We start from the raw sequence: 19,274 nt of genomic DNA, 5'->3' as shown, positions 1-19,274 counted from the left end.
TTGGTTGACTTTCCATTGGAAAAGCTGAGCAATTTTGTGAAATCTCACTACCTCCTATTTTCTCTTTTCTCATATCAAACTTTAAATTTATTACCATTGTTAAATTTTTTATGATGAATACTTTCATGACTTTATAAACTTAAATTTCCTGTTTTTGATTTATCAACTTAGATATTATCTGTAGTCTTCCTGATGTGAATGTTAAGGAAAGTAACACATTTCTCCTACTTTTTTTCATCGCCCAATTTTAAAGTATAATTTTTATAGCATTCTGGTTTATTCATTGCTTTTTGTCTGTGGATTAATTCTAAAAAGTGAACATTGGAAACCAAGAGCCTTGAAATATTACGATTATGTGGTGAATGAATTAGTGTAATGAGACCCACAGAGGAGGAAGTGTAATCTTGTGTATTAAATAAGTGTTGCTTGAAATAATCTAGGTATTAAGACCTAATGGATCGTCTTCATTTATTTTGCCCTTTCTTCAGTCTTCTGGGTCATACTTGGCTGATAGTTTTTCTTTATATCCCACATATGGTTTTTGTTGGATTCTTTATTTTGTTTGTTTGTTTAGTTGAGGGTATCTTTTTGAGTAGCTTTTTCATATAGGATGTGTAGATTTTTTGATTTTTTTGCATTTCTGATAAAGTATTTTGTCTTCATACATGATTGGTAGTATGGCCGAATGTAGAATTTTATATTACAAAATTTTTTTCTTAGAACCCAAAACTCATTGCTCATTGGAAGTTTTTTTAATTGGAAATTTGTTTTCTTCTCTGGAATCTCAGAATTTTTCACATTATTGTGCATTCTAAAGCTTTACCAGTCTGTCTAGAAAATAGAAAGTTTTTAAGAAAAAATTTATCTGGCTTTGTTTTCTGTATCTTTTACAAATTATTTATTCTTCAAATACATAACCTATGCTCATAATTTGTACTTTAAAAGTTAAAAAGTGGTACTTAGTAATTTTAGTTGTTGCCTTCCTACACTATCCTCAGTTCCTTCAAGTCTCTTTTCCAGTTCTGTCAGTTTCTTATGGGCTTTCCTTTGTCCTTGGTTTAGGGCAATTTTTATTTCCTGTTTTTTTTTTTTTTTAAATTTGTTATTTCCTCTTTTTCCTTTGCTGCTGCTCTTCTCTTCTTCTGGTATATTTATTAAGAAATGTTGACTTAGGCTCTAACTTTCATGTCTCAAATTCATTCTCAAAAATTTCAACTCTTGTTACCGAGTACATTCCAGATTTCCTTTATTTAATCCTCTAGATTACTAATTTGGTCTTTGGTGGGAGTCAATATTTTATTCCGCATAAACTGAATTCAGGAGTTTGACTGCCTGAGTTCAACAGGACATTGGTTTAATAAAATAAATTCTGTATTAATATTTAGGTTGTCTCTAGTGTTCATCATTATAAACCATTCTTCAGAAATTTTTTTGTATGTACCATATGCTGTTTTTAACTTTTTCTTCTTAATGTTTTTCTGATAATCTGCGTGCTAGACCAAGATAATGGAAACATTTTTCTATTTTCACCTATAAAGAATTTATATTTGTTTTACTTATCAATGTATAGGGAATTATAATCAGTATAATAACTGATTGAATTTCACTTTGTGTCTGGTACCGTTCTAGCTTCAAATTTGTGTTTATTATATATAGTTGACCTTCGAACAACATAGGTTTGAACTGAGTGAGTCCACTTATATGTGGATTTTTTTCAATAAATAGCGTAAATGTATTTTACTATTTTCTTAATAATATTTTATTTTCTCTAGCATACTTTATTATAAGAGTATGGCATATAAAACAAACAAAATATGTGTTAATCAGCTGTTTACGTTTTGAGAATTTAAAGTTACATGTGGATTTATGACTGCTCAGTGGTTGGTCCCTGCATTGTTTAAGGGTCAACTGTAGTTGAAAGGATTGAAACAAAATCTCTGGTTCACATTTCCCTCAAGTAAGTAAAAACTGGTTCTTTTATGTCCCATTATAATTCTTTTTTTTTTTTTTATTTTTCTTACCCAAACTGCTATCTAGAAGGGCACAACAGAGGTCAGTCATCATAGGCGGATGTAATGGTATAAAGGATCAGGTACAGTAGCTGAAAGGGGCCACTAAGAAAGGTCAGTTAGCAGACTATCTATCACTTAGAGTCATGTGATAGTAATTTTTCAATAATATTCATCTATTCAGATATTCGTCCATCAGTCTATTCTTTCTCCAAATTTGCATTCCTCTTTAATCTGCCTATCTTTTATCCATTTGTCCATTAGCTGTTTTCATATGTCCTCTATTTTTCTGAGTATCTATTCATATATTTATCCTTTCCTATTTATCATTTGATTCCTTCCCATGAGCTAATTATTGTACATAGACAGTGAGGATGCAAGGATAAATGAGCTTTAATTTCTGACCACAAAAATCGTGTGAAGTGTTCACAACAAATTGCTAGTAGTGATTGTTTACAGGAAAGAAATTTGGATTGAGAGATGGACTTTAAAAAAATTGCATACTCTTGTATTATTTGAAAAATGTGTTTTACTACATTTCTATTACCTATTTTAAAAATGATAAAATGTTAAAAAATGATAAAATGTTTAAAAAGTAAAATATGTATAACTTTGGTTATTGGAAAAAAGCAAATGTCTTTTTAAAATAGCTTTTATTTTCTTAAAAAAATCAGTGTGTTAAAAAACCAGCATGTGTTCATTAAAGAAAAGTTAGGAATTGGAGAGAGAGAGAGAAAAAAACATAAATGACTTGTAATAAGATCATTCAGAGATAGGTATTGATAATATTTTGACATATTTTCTCATGGTGTTTTCTTCCTTTTTCCCCCCTAGTTTTACTAAGAAATAATTTACATGCATCACTGTATAAATTTAAGGTGTACAGCATGATGGTTTCCTTACACACATTGTGAAATGATCACAGTAGGTTTAGTTAACATCCATTAGCTCATATAGGTACTCTCTTAACCACTTCCCTAGTATATCGTACAGCAGGGATTGCTGTAGTCATCACATTGGTACATTATATCCCTAGTACTTATTTACCCTGTAACTGGAAGTTTGTGCCTTTTAACCATCTTCCAATTCCTTCAGCCCTTCTCTTGGTGTTTTCTATGGATTATTTATGCATAATAGTGTAAATATCGTAATATAAAAAATAAATTTGACATACATAATACTCACTATTTTAACGTATACAATTCAGTGAATTTTTGTACATTCATAATGTTGTGCAACCACCACTGCTTAGTTCAGTACATTTTCATCACCCCAGAAGGAAACTCCATACCTCTTAAGCAGTCACTTCCCAGTTTTACCTCCCCCTGGATCCTGGCAGCCACTACCTACTTTCTGCTATGGACTTGCCTGTTGTGGATATTTCATATAAATAGAATCATATCCTTTGTGGCCTTTTGCCGCTGGCTTCTTTCACTAGCATAATGTTTTCAAGGTTCATCCATATTGTGTGTATTAATACTTTACTGCTTTTTATGGCTGAATAATGTACTATTATATGGTTTTGCCACATTTTATTTATTCATTCATCCATTGATGGAAATTTGATTGTTTACACTTTTTGGCTATTGTGAGTAATGCTGCTATGAACATTTGTGGACAAGTGTTTGTTTGAACATTATGTTTTCAGTTCTGGAGTGGAATTACTGGGTCATAGTGGTAATTCTATGTTTAACTTTTTGAGAAACTGTCACATATTTTCCACAGTGGCTACACCATTTAACATTCCCACCTGTAGTGTATGAGGGTGCCAAGTTTTCCACATCCTCATGAGCACTTGTTTTTTTTTTTTTAATTTTTAAATTTTTTTATTATAGCCATTTTACTCAGTGTGAAGTGGTTATCTCATTGTGGTTTTCCCACCTGGTTTTGAGATATAATTGACATAATATTGTATTAGTTTTTGGCATAAAACAATGATTTTATGTATATATTGTGAAATTATTACCAAAATATGTTTAGTTATCATTGGTCACCTCATGGTTACAATTTTTTTTCTTGTGATGAGAACTTTTAAGATTTACTCTTTTAGCAACTTTTAAATATACAGTACAGTATTGTTAACTATAGTTACCAAGCTGTACATTACATTCCCAGAACTTATTTGTTTTATAACTGGAAATTTATACCTTTTGACTACCTTTGGCCATTTCCCCTTCTGCCTCCTCCCACCTCTGGTATCTACTAGTCTGTCTGTTCTCTTTTTCTATGAGTTGTTTTTTTAAGGTTACACATATAAATGAGAGCATACAGTTTTTGTCTTTTTTTGACTTATTTCACTTAGCGTAATGCCTTCAAGGTCCATCCATGTTATTGCAAATGGCAGGATTTCCTTAAAAAAAAAATTTTTTTTTTAATGGCTGAATAATACACGCCACATTTTCTTTATTCACCAAAGGACACTTAGGTTGTTTCTGTGTCTTGGCTATTATGAATAATGCTGCACTGAACAGGAGGGGTGCAGGTATCTCTTTGAGATAATGATTTCACTTCCTTTGGATACCTAGAAGTAGAATTGCTGGATCATGCAGTAGTTCTATTTTTAACTTTTAAAGAAACTTTGTACTGGAATTACTAGGTATCTTTTTTGATTTAGAGGTTCCATGAACAAATTACTAATCACTGTGATTGAGTTTGGGATCCCCTGATTTAAGATATGATGAATGTTTACCCATATTATTAAATTTCCTTTGAAAACTTGATTTTTAAATGAATGTCTGTATTCTATCATATGGCTATATAATGCTTTAGTTAACCTTTTCTAATTATTGAACATTTAAGTCCTAAGTATTTTGATAATATAAATAACACTAATAGGTTTTCTTCTATGTAAATCTTGGTGCATATATCTGATGCTTTCCTTACGATAGAGACTTATAAATAAATTTACTGCGACAAAGGATATTAGTTGTTTTAAGACTCTTAATATATTCTAATTGCTTTTTATATATAGTTTCATTCACCACTATTTGTGTCCCTCTTATGTCAATCTTAGTAGCTTTGAATGTTCTTTATCATAATTCGATAGGTGAAATTGTTTCTGTCCTAGCCGAATAGGAGTTAAAGCTGTTTTCTCTGTACTTTTCCTGAAGCTGAAATAAAGGGCTGGCCAGCTTTACAATTTACATCTCTCTTTATCTCCTTAGGGATTGTAGTTTATGTCCAAGATACCTCTTCCTCCACTCGTCTCACCAGCGTTTACCCAATTTATAGCTGGTAAATATTTTGGGCCTATTAAAAGGCATTTTTTTTCCCTTGGAAAACTATTTACATAACCTTGGTATCCACATTTTTCCTACTTTTGTATTGAAGATTGGTTCAGAAATATAATTTGTTAGTGTACAAATTGCCAGGAAGTTTTTTAGTCATTTTAATTTCATATTCTAATTTTTATTAAAATAAAGTGTGATTTTCTTCAAAGATACATATGATATCATTCTAATGAGTAGTAGAAAGAATAAAGTTTAATATTATGTTTTAGATGTAGAAATTGTTAAAAGCATTAAAAAAAATTCAAACTACTGGAGAAGGGAGAGAACAGATCTAGCTATCCTTTAAGCCCTGGCAAAAACACATGCTAAGGTGTTTCTTTGTCATTTTTACTTTACATAATAGAGAAACTAATCAATAATGGCTTAAACAAGTAAGAGGTTTATTTTTCTCTTTTATCAAGAGTCCAGGGGTGCACTGGGCTAGTGCAGCTGCTCAAGGATATTATGAAAGATGTACCTCCTTCCCTCTGTTCTGTGGTTTTTGTACACATTGTCCCCAAATGATTGTTGCATCTCCAGGCATTGCTTCCACATTCTAGGTAGGAAGCAAGGGAAGAGACAGTGGTTGAAAGGCAAAAGGGGCTGTGCCAACCAAAAGGTAAGCAAGTGACTTCTTTAAGTAGAGGAAGGAAAGGAAAGCAGATTACAAATGGCTTTGGGAAACCAGTTAATAGTAATCTATGCCATACTTGAACAGAGAGTTTAATTTGAGGTGGCGAAGAAGAAAGAAACCTTTGAATTGACTTTAAGGTGTTAACAAAATTTCATCTGAGTAAATTTTAAAGATCTTACTGGTTTTATTCAATGAATCGTAAATCAGTCAGCATCCAGTGTAGCAGACAGAAAGGATTCCAAAGAGCTGTACAAAATGAAAAACTTTTGTAAGCAGAAGAGAGCAGGGACAAGGAAGTAATACTAGATGAACAAGTGGATTGGTTATGGCAAGGTCACTTTCCTTTAGGATGTGGCAGGAGTCTGTCAGGCAGTTTACCCAACTAGTGCTGATTGGGCAATTCCTGATTGATTTTACTATTCCGTTTCTGGAAAAGCTGAAAATAAGTTAAGTCTCTCTTTGGTGATGTGGGGTTTAGCATAAGGGACTTTGTTTTGGGACTGTTGTCTTGTTTTTAACAAAGCTTAGCTATCACCCAAGTGCTTAGTGATAAATACAACTTAAGGACTATCACTGTTTCTTACACTATGTAAAGACTTTTCATAATTAACAAAAACAAATTTTGTAGACGTTAAAGTCCGTATAAATATAAAGGTTTAAAAATTTAGATGGATAAAGATGGGCTTTTAAGTAAAGCGCCATGACATTATGAGAGTCCTTATGTTTTTATATAAATGATAGGAAAACAACAGTAATTTGGTACTTAGAATTTAGTCGTATTAAATTTTACATGTGACTTTTACTCTAGGCCACCTAACTAAGCTTCTTTTTTAGTTTATTGAGGTTGTAAATTTAGTACTTTTATTAGATATTTTCTTTTACAAAGGCATCTGAATAAAAAGGACTCTTGGGTCTAAATGGTTTAAACAAATCTTATTTCTTCTTAAAGAATACTTGAACTGCTGATTCTCTGTGTGTGTGTGTCTAAAGCACAGCTGTGGTGTAAGGAAACCTTGGAATTGGAATTGGAAACCCTTATTTTAGATCTGGGCCAATACTCTCTAGCTGTGGTATTTTGATAAAGTATTATATCTGAACCTCATTTCCCCACCTGAAAAATTTGTAGGATGATAAGTTACTATCTAATGTGGTTGTTGTGAGGAGTAATTAAGTCAATGTATAAAAGTCCCCAGCAAAGTATTGATTCATTTATTCTTCAGGTATTTATAAGGGGGTTTCCATGATAAATTTCCCTAAAGATTAAATTAGCAATGAAAAAAAGGTATTAAGTAAAAATTACAGCACCTTAGTTTTGAGAATGAGGACTAACATTGTTAGATTCAGTAGGAAGATAGAATTTTTTTCCCATCTATAATTGTTATAAAATAACTTTATTGTATTAGAAAGGAAAAATGGGTTCCATGATGGGCCATCTTACTTTAAACCTTCAAAATAAAAGACGAAAGAGGAGAACTTTATTTTTTCTTAAGAGTTTTTTTTCATATTATAGATAGAATGTGTTTAAGAAACTTAGAAAATAAAGGTAGATGATAGATGTGTTAACTAACCTTATTGTGGTAATCATTTTACAATACATAAATCGTGTGCATCTTAAACTTATGCAATGTTATATGTCAAAACAGGAATATAAGATAAGCAAAAAGAAGTAAAGTAATTCATAGATGAACACTATGAATGGTGTGGCATATCTTTTCTACATATTTTTCTGGACAAGTTATATGCCTTTTTATAAGACTTTTGATAATATACATTTTCTGTTTAGCTATATAATGGATATTTTCCCATTTCATTAAATGATCTTATCAAGCAGATGTTTTCTTTTAAAGAAAATTTATACCATTCACGCATATAACCCTTTCATCAATAATATTAATTATACTGCAGATATTCTTGAGAGTATGGGTAAAAGTTTGCTTTCTGATTTTCTTTCCCCAGAAGATCTCTGTTCTATATTTTTAGTGACTATATTCCACTGTATAGATGTACCATTATTTGTTTAACCAGTTACTCTGTTGATTGATACTTGTTTATAACTTTTTATGATTACAAACAGCACTATCATCAACAGATACTTAGTTAAAACTGGTTTTCTGAGAGAGGGAACTTTCTAATGTGAAAAATGTAAAGCAAAAGGGAAAGGAATGAAAATGAAGATCACGATTAGGAAACTTGACAAGTGAACCTGTGTTTCCTAATATTACTGTATGGATCTGTTTAAAGTAGGAATTTTAAGAAACTATATAATTATAAACTTAAAAATCTCTTCCTGGATGTACTTATAGGTAGTGATAAAAACACAGCATAAGCTTTTAGAACTTCATGGAATCTTATATCTTGTTCAAATCCCTTGCCTTAAGTCCAGAAATATTAAATACCTCCTTTAAGATCACATAGTGTGCGTCAGTGTCTGATATTTTGGTGTAGTTTTACCCCAACATTCTTATCTGTAACAAGATGTCTAATATAAAGGCAATGAAATTGGTTTACCTATGGAGCATTCATGATGATCTTTAATGAAGAGACTGATAAAGGCAAATTAATTATCAATTATCAGGATGCACTTTTAAAGATATTAAGTTAGTGCATTTTCATAAGTGAACTATTTAGGTTCATCTTGGCAGAGGCTTTTTAAAAAATTGGATAATTCAGTAGTTTTAGTCTATTCACAGAGTTGTGTAATCATTATCACTATCTGATTTTAGAACATTTTGTCACCCCAAAAAACCCATTAGCAGTCACTCCCCATTTCTCTATTCTTCTAGCTCTTGGCAACCACTAATCTGCTTTCTCTCTCTACGGATTTGTCTATTCTGGATACTTCATATAATGAAATCATACGATTTGTAGTTTGTGTGTGATTCTTTCACTTAGCATATTTTCAAAGTTCATCTGTGTGAGTACATAATCCCTTTAAATAGCTGAAGAATAAATGCTCCATTGTATGGATATAGCACATTTTGTTTATTCATCAGTTGATGGGCATTTGGGTTGTTTGTATTTTTTTGTGAACAATGCTACTGTGAACATTTATATAGAAATTTTACTTGGCCATGTATTTTAAATTGTCTTAAGCATTTATATACCTAAGGATGGAATTACTAGGTTATATGTTAGTTAGCTCTGTATTTAACTATTTGAGGAACTACCAGACCGTTTTCTAAAACTGCTGTACCATTTTACATTTCTGCATGTAATCTGTGAGGGTTCTAGTTCTTTACACCCTTGCTAACTTTTGGTATTGTATGTCTTTTTGATTCTAACCATCCTAGATGAAGTATCTCATTGTTGTTTTGATTCATTTCTGTAATAACTAATGGTGTTGAGCATCTTTTCATCATTTTTTTTTTTTGGCCATTTGTGTATATTCTTTGGAGAAATGTTTATTCATATCCTTTGCCCATATTTCATTGGGTTGTCTTTTTGTTTATTGTTGAGTTGTAAGAGTTTTTTTGTTTTTGTTTTTTGGTAGAAGTTATTTTTATATTCTGGAGAGTAGGCCCTTATCTGATATATGTTCTACAAATATTTTTTTCTCATTTGATGGATTGCATTTTCACTTTCTTGATGGTGTCCTTTGAAGTACAAAGTTTTTAATTTTAATGATGTCCAATTTATGTTTTTTGTTGCTCGTGCTAGGAAACCACTGTTGTAAGGTTGCAATGAACTCCTTTAATTTCTTCTTAGAGTGTCATAGTTTTAGCTCTTATATTTAGGTCTGGTACTGTTTTTTAATTTTTTATTTATTTATTTTTCTTTTTTTAAGTGAAAAAACATGTGACAAGGTTCCAGCCTTAAGAATTTATAGCTTATTTGGCATAATTAAATATATATACAGTGAAAAGGTAACTAGCAATACCATTCACTCCTTTATTTGACATTTGCTGAATAACCCTATGTATGAATTAAGAATATAAGGATCAAAGACATAGTTCCTTTCCTTATATATAGAGAATCAAATAGATTACAATATAGGGGTATAATTCCATTATATAGGTATGCAGAGAATGCTGTGAAGATAACTAGGAAGTTCATTGAACTGATCCAGGGGTGTGCGGGTGATTTGGAAAGCTTCCAAGAGGAGCAAAAGCCTATGATGGCTGAGTTTTGAAGGCTGAAGAATGAGCCAGAGAAGTGGTTTTTAGTTTAGTAATATGAGTGGTAAATATATAGTACAGAGGTGAAAGAAATAATAAACGCAGATCTGGAAGAGATTTCTGTTCTTGTTTGGGGTAGATAACTTCTATATATGAGTGTAAAAAGTTTTTTATACCATGGAAGGGTCTGAAAACAGAAATCTGTAAAATGAAAATGGTGTCATTTCCTTGGGAATTATAAGGAATAAAGGAGAGATGATGCTTTTCTATTGTAAATAATGTGTTAATTCTATTGCCATTTATTAATACAAAATTTTAATGAACTTCTGTCTTAAAAAGTTGTTCCTTTTGCACTAAAAACTGCATAATAACTTTGTAGTATATCAGTATTAGGATTGCTTCCAAGCTCTCTGTTTCAATAATCTGTTTATGTATTCATCTGTATTCTTGAGAAATCAAAAGATTCATGTGTAAAATTGTATATATTTCCAACTTTTGATTATAAAAATTTCAAACATACAAAAAAGTCTACAGACATAGTCAGTCCTATGATCACTGATATATCCACTGTCTAGATCAGAAGTTAGCAAATTTTTTTTTTTGTAAAGGGCCAGATATTTTCTGTGTTTCTGTAAAAGATTAGAAAATATTTTAGGTTTTAGAGGTCAGATGGTCTCTGTCACGACTACTCATAATTCTGTAGTTGTAGTGAGAAAGCAGCCATAGAGAACAGGTAAAATGAATGGACATGGACATGACAGTGTTCCAATAAAAGTATGTTTACAAAAACACATACAGTTGGATTTGTCCTGGGCAGTAGTTTGCCATCCCTGGATCCAGATTAAACAGTTAACAGAGTGTCATATTTACTTTTTCTGTAAATGTGTTTGTATATACATATATGTTTTTCTGAACCACTTGAAAGTAAGTTGCAATCGTCATGGCACTATACCCTTTAATATTTCAGCATGTATCTCCTAAAAATAAACACATTCTCTTGCATAACTGTAATACCATTATTATAGCTAAGAACATTATAATTTTGTTCTTTTTAATGGAACCAAGATTATATAACATAGCAAAAGTATGAAAATCCTTAGATTTGCTTCTTAACCATTATAACCCATTGAACTATATCCCTATCTTTCTTTTCCTGTCTTTTTCTTGATTTATTTCTTTAGGTAGAAATCTGTATTGGGTGACACTGCTGATTTTATTTGACCCAATTACACTATCAAATGATGAAGTTTTGAATTTTTTCATGTGTTTGTATTTTTGAAAATCTGGGTTATGTTTCTGTGTTTTACATGTTGTGAAAGAATTATGTGTAATTTATAATCAAAAGAAGAGATTTCATTAAGTTACGTTTAGTCTATAATTTACATTGGATTATTCTTGGTACATAGTAGAAGAAATTGAAGGAAGGTAGGGCCAATTATGTGCTTTTAAAAAGTGGCCAACATTGATTTTCATGCTAAAAGAAGGAGGGAAAGTAATACAGATGTTCCTACTATTTTCTAAATGAACTTAATTGTGCTTTTACTTGATCAAAATATTTATAACACTTCAAGCTATTCCACTGTGTGAAAAGTTGTGTTGCAAATTTATCCAGTTTTTTCCCTTTTTCTCTACTCTCCATTCCCCTACCCTAATTTAGCATTCCTCAATGTGCCTCCTCCCATGTCATCTCTTGTCTGTGGATGCAAAGCATCATCTTACTTTATCTTTTTAAAAACATCAGTTTCCTTATTAGAAGGGAAAAATTCATTGTATAACTGTGGGACTGTAGGCTCTCACTAGGAATAGTGTGCTACAAGATGAGGTATATTCTTTATTCTTAGTTTAATGATTTACCATAACTATTGGTGGGAGGCAGGCCGATTCTTCGAACAGACTCAAGATTATTCTTACATCTCTGTATTCAACACAGAGGAAGCAATATGTATGATTATGATATAAAGAAATAGAACAGCAAGCAATTCAGGATGGCTAGAGTAAGTACTTGGGATGGAGGTTGGAAATACATTTGAGAAGGGCAGAGTATGGTCATTGTGTGATTGGCTAAAGAATTTGTCCTTTAACCTGATGAAAGTAGAGTAATAGATTCCAAATGGAATAGATTCTAATAGTTTGCAAAATAGTAAACATTTTTTTTTTCTGATTATAAAAGGAACACAAACTTGTAAAATGCAAGCAATACAAAAATGTAGGCATTCACTAGAAATAACCCCTGCTAACAGTTTGGTGTGTATCCTTACAGTGGGGAATTTCATAATCAATTTTCAGTGGTGTGGATGGTGGAGAGGACAAGATCAGAGTGGGAGTAGGAAGGCTGTTAGGTCCAGGTGAAAAATAATGAGGTGCTGTTTCTTAGAGGCAGCTGTGGGAGTAGTAAAGGAGGAGGGCTGTGGGTAAATTCCAAGGGATATTTAGGAGATAGATAGGATTTAGTGACTAGTTGGATGAGTGGGGTAAAGGACACCCCAGAGAAGTGGGCAGGATGGTAGTTGAGTTGTTTTCTGAGAGCCTGGGAACAAATTGTGCGGTCATTTGAGGTGGCATAAAAAGGAAAAATAGTTTACCAACTGCATAATTGCAGAGTGGAAAGTGTATCCTTTATTCTTCTTTTCTTCCAGGCATAATTGGGAGAGGGTAAAAGTAATTTAATTCTGTTTTTACGGATAAGAGCTATTATGCCATGCCCTTTTCTCTTACTAATTATGTTTCTCCCTTGAATTAGTTAAAGATAGCAGGTTTCTTTAAGAAGCTGCTTCTGTTTTATAACTGTAGTATTAGCTTTTATAGTTCATAAAGTTCTTGTCAGAGTCTTGAAATTTTTATCCTGAAGAATTGAGATTGGATTGGGATGAGGAAGGCACTCGGGTGAGTTGATGGCAGAGATTCGTTCTTTGACTCCAAATTAAGAACCGATTGGATCTCTGGGAAGGATCTTGCTTTCACCAGGTTCTGCTTTGTTTCTCTCCATTGGGAACAGGGCTATAGAATTCATAGCATGAAACCTCTGCTGTCTGTTACCTTCATAGTAAGGCAGACCACATTGGCATAAATTGAGTTCTGGAACAGAGAAGGATCTCCACTATCCGGGTAACTAAAAGATTATGGATTGGTTAATGGCTTGCAGTTATGGGACTAAGACATTCATTTCTGGGAGGAGAAAGACTTGGGTCACTAATGCCAACCTTTTGCTTTCAAATAGGATTAAACATGAACTTTCATATAGATAAATATTTCTGTATTTTGAAATATTCCCATAGAAAGAAATTTCATTCTTTTTGATTGTTGTTCTTTGCATTGAATAGTCCTCACTGTTGGGACATTATTTATTCTAGTCAACTGAAATGTCTTGCGCTTCCATTTCAGGGCACTTCTTGTTTAATTTGATGTTATATCCTTTAATAGACCTCTTATAAAGAGTTGCCTGAATGTACATGCTCTGTCATAGTAATACATTTTTTTTGAGTTTTGAGAAAATCTAGATAAGGATTATTCAACCATAATAGCCATAATATTAAATTAATTTTTTCCCTGGAGTTCCTATGTTGTTTACAGACTATTATTATTATTTTTACTAAAATTTTAATGGATGTTATTATTCATCTGAAATAGTTCAGATATTATGGTGATAAATAGGCTTTTTTTAGGGTCACTTATTGGGATTGTATAACAAATACATAGAATTTAGTAAAAATGTTGTCCCTTACAATTTTTTCTGTTTATACTGGAGGGAATTAAAGAAGATTGTAATGAGAAAGATATATTCTGAATTTTTAGTGGTATTTATGCCTTATAGCTTATTTCAGAAAGCTTGAATTTTGATTCTATTGCACTCTGTAAAGTCAGTTTTTTCCTTATTTAAAAAATGGCTTCCTTGCACTCAGCCAAAATGTTGTAAATAGAGATGAAGCATATGGAAGCTTAGTTAATTGGTGAGTTATTTATTATTAACTTTCTCTTGGCCCCTATATTTTATGTTTAGGCCTAAGAACTAAAGAACTTATGTGAAATGGACAATAGTTGCTAGAAGCAGACTTTTTTTCTTTTTTTAGAGGCAGACATTTTTGAGCTCAGATCCTAGCTGTTTTACTTTCATAAATTAAGAACTATCTCATAGAACTTTTATGAGGTTTAATTGAAATAATGTATGTAAAGAATCTGGTACAGTGCTACATAATAGACACTAAGAGACACTTGCTACTTCTGTCTTACCTAACAACAAACTTGAGCTCATAAAAAAATGGAAAATTAAAATCTATCTTTTTCTTAAAAGTTTCACTTTTCCTCTAAAAATTAAACAATATAAATGCCATCTCCTCTAAGCTTTCTTATCTCCTAGTGATGTGGCTAGAAATACTACTTTGGGACTTTTTCAAAGAGTTCATTATTCTGTATTTTAACTGCCTAATATAATGCTTGGTACGAAAATGATCCTTAGTAAATATTTGTTGTAGGGATGTCTTGTAAAGAGAGAAAATGTTCTCTGTTGCTTTCTTCTCTTAAACACCTCAGTAGTTGTACTGACAAAAAATAGTTTTTTAAAATCCACTAAGGATACCTGATTTGTTTTATTTATTTAATTAAATTTTTTTTAGGTGAGGCAACCTTTGATTGACCTCGCAAATTGCAAGGACCTTGTCATCTTATAATTTTTTATTTTTTATTTTATTTTTTACATCTACAGGACCTGGTCTTCCTAGGTGGTCTCCCATCCAAGTACTAACTAGGTAGACCTTGACCCTGCTTAGCTTCCGAGATCAGACAGGATTGGGCTTGTTCAGGGTAGCATGGCCGCAGACTGATTTGTTTTAGAAGAGAAATATTTTATAGTTAAGGAAATTAAGTATTACCAACTGCCTTGAAATCCTAATGTCTCCTGATATATCCCTTGATACTAGAATTCTTTTATTTTGAAATGCAAGAAGGCTACAGTGTGCTTTTAAGTGTTTGAGAATATGAAAGTTTTGAAGTGCTTAAGAATGACTATTTCTATGAACTTTATTAATTCATCCACCATTTATTGAGTTCTTCTATGCACTCTAGACTCTGTGCTAAGGGCTATGGAGAGCCAAAGAATTACTGATGTCTCTGTCCTCAGAGACCTTCAATTTAGTGGCAAAGGCAGACAAGAAAAGCAAAATTAGATTATTATTGAAATGTACTATAGTATCTGGGTAGTGTAGGTAAACATACAGGAAGATTGTTCATATTTGGTGCATGAATATGTTTATTCCTGTATATTTGGTGGGTGCTGAAGGAAAGCTTTTTGGAGGAGCTGAGACTTGAAGTAGAGTTGGAAAAGTTCAGAAGAGCATTCCAAGCAGCTTGGGCAGAGGCAGGGTGTGGTGTGAGAAGACAAGTGGCTCTTCCCCCGTCTCACCCTACTAGGAGAGAAGTATTAATATGCCTTTCATAGTAAATGATACAACAGTACACTCAAAGTTTTGGGATTTTGACAATTTGGATGACACCGTTTATAAAATTGACGTAATGCCATAGATAGACCATTGTATCTTGAGTGCAGAATACATATTCTCTTTCTTTTCTTTTTTTCATGCCTACAGCACTTGGTCTTCTTAGGTGGTCTCTCATCCAAGTATTAACCAGGTCCCACCCTGCTTGACTTCTGAGATCAGACGAGATTGGGCATGTTCAGGGTGGCATGGCCATAGACATATTCTTTTTTTAAACATTCATCACTGTACATAGTTACAAATTTTTTTTTCTTGTGAGAACTTTTTTAACCTTTTTTTGTTTTTAAAAATTTTGGCTTTTCATTTTATATTGTAAGCATTTTCTGTTTTTAAACATATTTTGTACAATAATCATTTGAATTTGAATTTTCCAAGAAGATATTGCAAATGCTAAAGAATGCACACACATGTATTATGATTGAATACTTAAGAACATTTATAATCTTTCGGTTTCTTACATGTAGATAAGTGCCTGGTTTGTGCGATTTTAATTCTGTAGACTGGATGATGTAGTGACTAAGGGTATGGCTCTAGAAGTAGACAGTCTGGGTTTGAATTGTAGATCTGCCACTTCTGGTTTCTTAAGCTCTCTGTGTCTCATTTTCTTCATTTGTAAAGTGAAGATAATAATAATACCTATTTCAGTGTTGTGAAGACCAAATGAATTAGTTAATACCTGTAGAGCTGTTAGAAATGTGTCTGGCACATTATATATATCCTATGTAAGCCTTTGCTGCCATTATCATTTTATTAGGTAAGATCTTCTGTTTTTTAGAAATATATGCAATGTACAAGTAGTTGCTGTGTCTCAGATCTTAGCTTAGTGTGCCACAAGCATGGTCTTAGAGGAGTGTGCAATCTCTACAGTTGTTTTGGAAATGAAGAGAAGATACATCTGAGGCAGGTAGTGCTGGGCAAATTGCTAAATTATGTTAATTAATATGATAAAACCATTTTTTGGTGACTGACTTTCTGGCTGTCACTTAGCCCTGACAGCTACTCTCTAGGCTCTTTTGGTCAGCTCCGTCGTTTTGGTTTGTTTCTTTGAGCTTCTTTCCCCACACAGCTCCTCACATTCCTTAGCTAGGCACTCTATATTCCCTCCATTTCTAAGTTAACAACTTGTATTAAGTTGTCAATTTAAGTCAAATGCACTGATTTAAATTTTTGCAAAATATAACATTTTATGATTTTTAATACCTTATTTCATTTGATATTTAGTATAAATCTGAGAGGTGGTGAAAGATCCTCATCGAAAAGCTCTGGTTGTACTGAGAGATCACAAGACCTGCCTGATGTCACAAAATAATTAAGTGATTTAGCTGAAACTTGAACTCAAGCCATCTGACTTCAGGGCCAATGTTTTGTAATACTGTGTTTCTTTCTTGACATACCATCATGTTTTAAGAGAGTGCTTTGTTCCTTCTTTCCTAATTATTTGATTATATTTTTAAGGATTTCTAAATATTACATAAAGATAACATGTTCTTCTCTTTAAAATTTAATAGCTAGTAAAATTTATCTTATTTCTTACATACCAGCTGCATTTTGTAATCTTTTAGTCTTATCAGAAAAGAATAAAATGAAATCTGAAATCTAAACATTTTACCTCATTAAATCCTTAATTCTTTACATGAATGTTTTCTGAAAAGCTTTTCATGTTTTGTGCTTATATTTATTTTATAATATTGGAATAAGGTAGATTTCTCCCATACTGCCTGGCATATGTAGTACCTTGTTCATTTCAGCTTTACTGTCAGGCTTAAACTAAATCTTGGCACTAGAATATCTTTATATTTCTACTTTTCCTTTTATCCCTTTGCCTTTGTCTTCTTCCAGGTCTGTTTCTAATTGTTTTTTTTTTTTTTTTTCCCTTACATTTCCACATTCTCTGGTCCTAAGAAAGAATGTAACTTTAGCTCTAAGTACCTTTCATTTTGCGAAGTACATTTTTTTACTTAATTTCTTTTATTTTGGTTCACTCACATAATTTTGAAAATGAAATAGTTACTTTCAGCATATATGAATTTATACTTTGTTGCTCTTTTAGTATTTCTCATAGTAAAAATTACTTCTGTTGGTGAAATATAAATTAGTTAACACTCAACTTTTTTTTTTTTATATATAATTAGCTGCACAATATATAATGAACTCTGAATGTTACCAATATATTGTTGATTTGGTCATTGTCAAGTCTAAAATCTGATTTCCTCGGCAGATATGTAGACTTGTGATAGGCATTTGGCATTTTATGTTTTGGGCAGTGTAACTTTAAATCTACATAAACTTCTCTGCCTTTTGCCTCTGCTGTGTTCATAGATTCCAGGAGGGCTTCGTGTATGGACCTCAAGCGTTGGAGGTAGCAGACTTTTCAGCAGAAGGTAAAGCAGAGTGTTGCCTTCTGGTGTCATTGCGTGTGTGTGCTGGGGTGGGTATGTGACAGGTGAGAACTTTTCACAAATGTCATCATAAAATAATTTAGAATGATGCATTAAGTAGTTCACTTTCACAAAATTTAAAACCAAATTAGTACGTGTATAATTTTATTTAATGTTACTAAATTCTATTAAAGAAAACTTTAGGTAAAACTAAAGACTAAATTTTACTCTTTGGAGTAAGTGTGATTAAGAAAAGAGAGTATTAGTGTAATGTGTAGTATATGCTATTTAACTTTCTCAGATGTTTTGATTTCCTTCTAGGAAGTTGTCCAAGTCATTATTCATATGTTGTATTCTTCCCTGCTGCTCCTTTTACTGAAAGGTTGCTTCACAATAAATAGAGAGGCAGCCTAATCCATGACTCATGACTGGAGGATAGGCATTCTTGCTATAGGTCCCATGTGCCAAAAATGTTAGTTTCCAGTATGCTAATTACTTCTCTCTTCAAAAGTTGTTAATATGCTCTTCTCTCAAGTTAGTTCTTGTTTCATAGAGAAACAAACACATTCCATCTACTTGTAAAATAGGTTTTTATAGAACCCTTCTTAATGAGTTACTTTTTATAAAAACAATGAGAAATACCTTTCCTGGGTAATGCTTCTTTGATTTAAAAAAAAAAAAAAGAAGTATTTTGCCATTTATGTGCTAGACATTATAGATATTAATTTCTGTGAATTCGTGAAACCACTTATAAACTTTCTTCAGGTGATACTTGAATAGAGGGTTTTTGTTTTTGTTTTTGTTTTTAAATCTATAGCAGCTATCATTGTACTCTTAGAGTTAATAATATAGCTAGTTTTTAGATAGATTCTGAATGGGAATTAGAGGAATATTGTCTGGAAATTGTATTTGTTTTTATATCGACTAAGTGGCTGCACCTTATACCTTATATTCAAGGTATATTTTATGTGAAGTTAGGGTAGTATATATTTATTAAATTTTTCCTCTGTGCCCAAAATGGGATCACTCCATTTTACAATCAACCTGGTTTTACTTTTCTTCCTTTTCCTTCTTATTCATAGACGCTGCTTTACTTAACTACAGGAAATAGATGAGTTTCAAGCTGTTTATTGATGTTAGAATTTTATCTCTTAAGTCTTTTCTCCTTTCTTTTACTCTCTTTAGCGGCCATTTCGAGGATATTTACCAATAATAGGTTTGAAGTAATTTCTTGAAGGCATTTTCATACTTGATTTTCAGGCCAGTTGGCAATTTTCACCATTGTTGAATTATGCAGCCTTATATTTGTTTAGCTAATGTGACTGTGATATATTTTGTTACCAATTGATAATTTTTCTAAAAAATATTTTATTTTTAATT

The 19,274-nt window shown here is 32.1% G+C and overlaps 1 protein-coding gene, 1 long non-coding RNA gene and 1 pseudogene across 4 annotated transcripts in view; 1 reads left to right on the top strand and 2 right to left on the bottom strand.

Annotated features, from left to right (window-relative positions):
- Positions 1-19,274, top strand: part of CDK19 (cyclin dependent kinase 19) — a 115,148-nt gene that overhangs the window by 8,007 nt on the left and 87,867 nt on the right. For 2 of the 3 annotated variants that reach the window (XM_016137007.2, XM_016137005.2), the window contains exon 2: positions 17,836-17,897. The exons of the other annotated variant lie outside the window; for it this stretch is intronic. In XM_016137007.2, the coding sequence (XP_015992493.2) occupies positions 17,836-17,897 (62 nt within the window). The remainder of the gene's footprint in view (positions 1-17,835; positions 17,898-19,274) is intronic. 3 annotated transcript variants of the gene reach the window in all.
- LOC107506318 overlaps positions 1-19,274 on the bottom strand; it is a 67,271-nt gene that overhangs the window by 5,035 nt on the left and 42,962 nt on the right. The window lies entirely within an intron of this gene.
- Positions 15,598-15,716, bottom strand: LOC118605169 (annotated as a pseudogene).

The sequence above is a fragment of the Rousettus aegyptiacus genome, unplaced genomic scaffold (assembly GCF_014176215.1).
Source record: "Rousettus aegyptiacus isolate mRouAeg1 unplaced genomic scaffold, mRouAeg1.p scaffold_m13_p_1, whole genome shotgun sequence".
NCBI lineage: Eukaryota > Metazoa > Chordata > Mammalia > Chiroptera > Pteropodidae > Rousettus > Rousettus aegyptiacus.
This window is presented reverse-complemented; position numbering and strand designations above follow the sequence as displayed.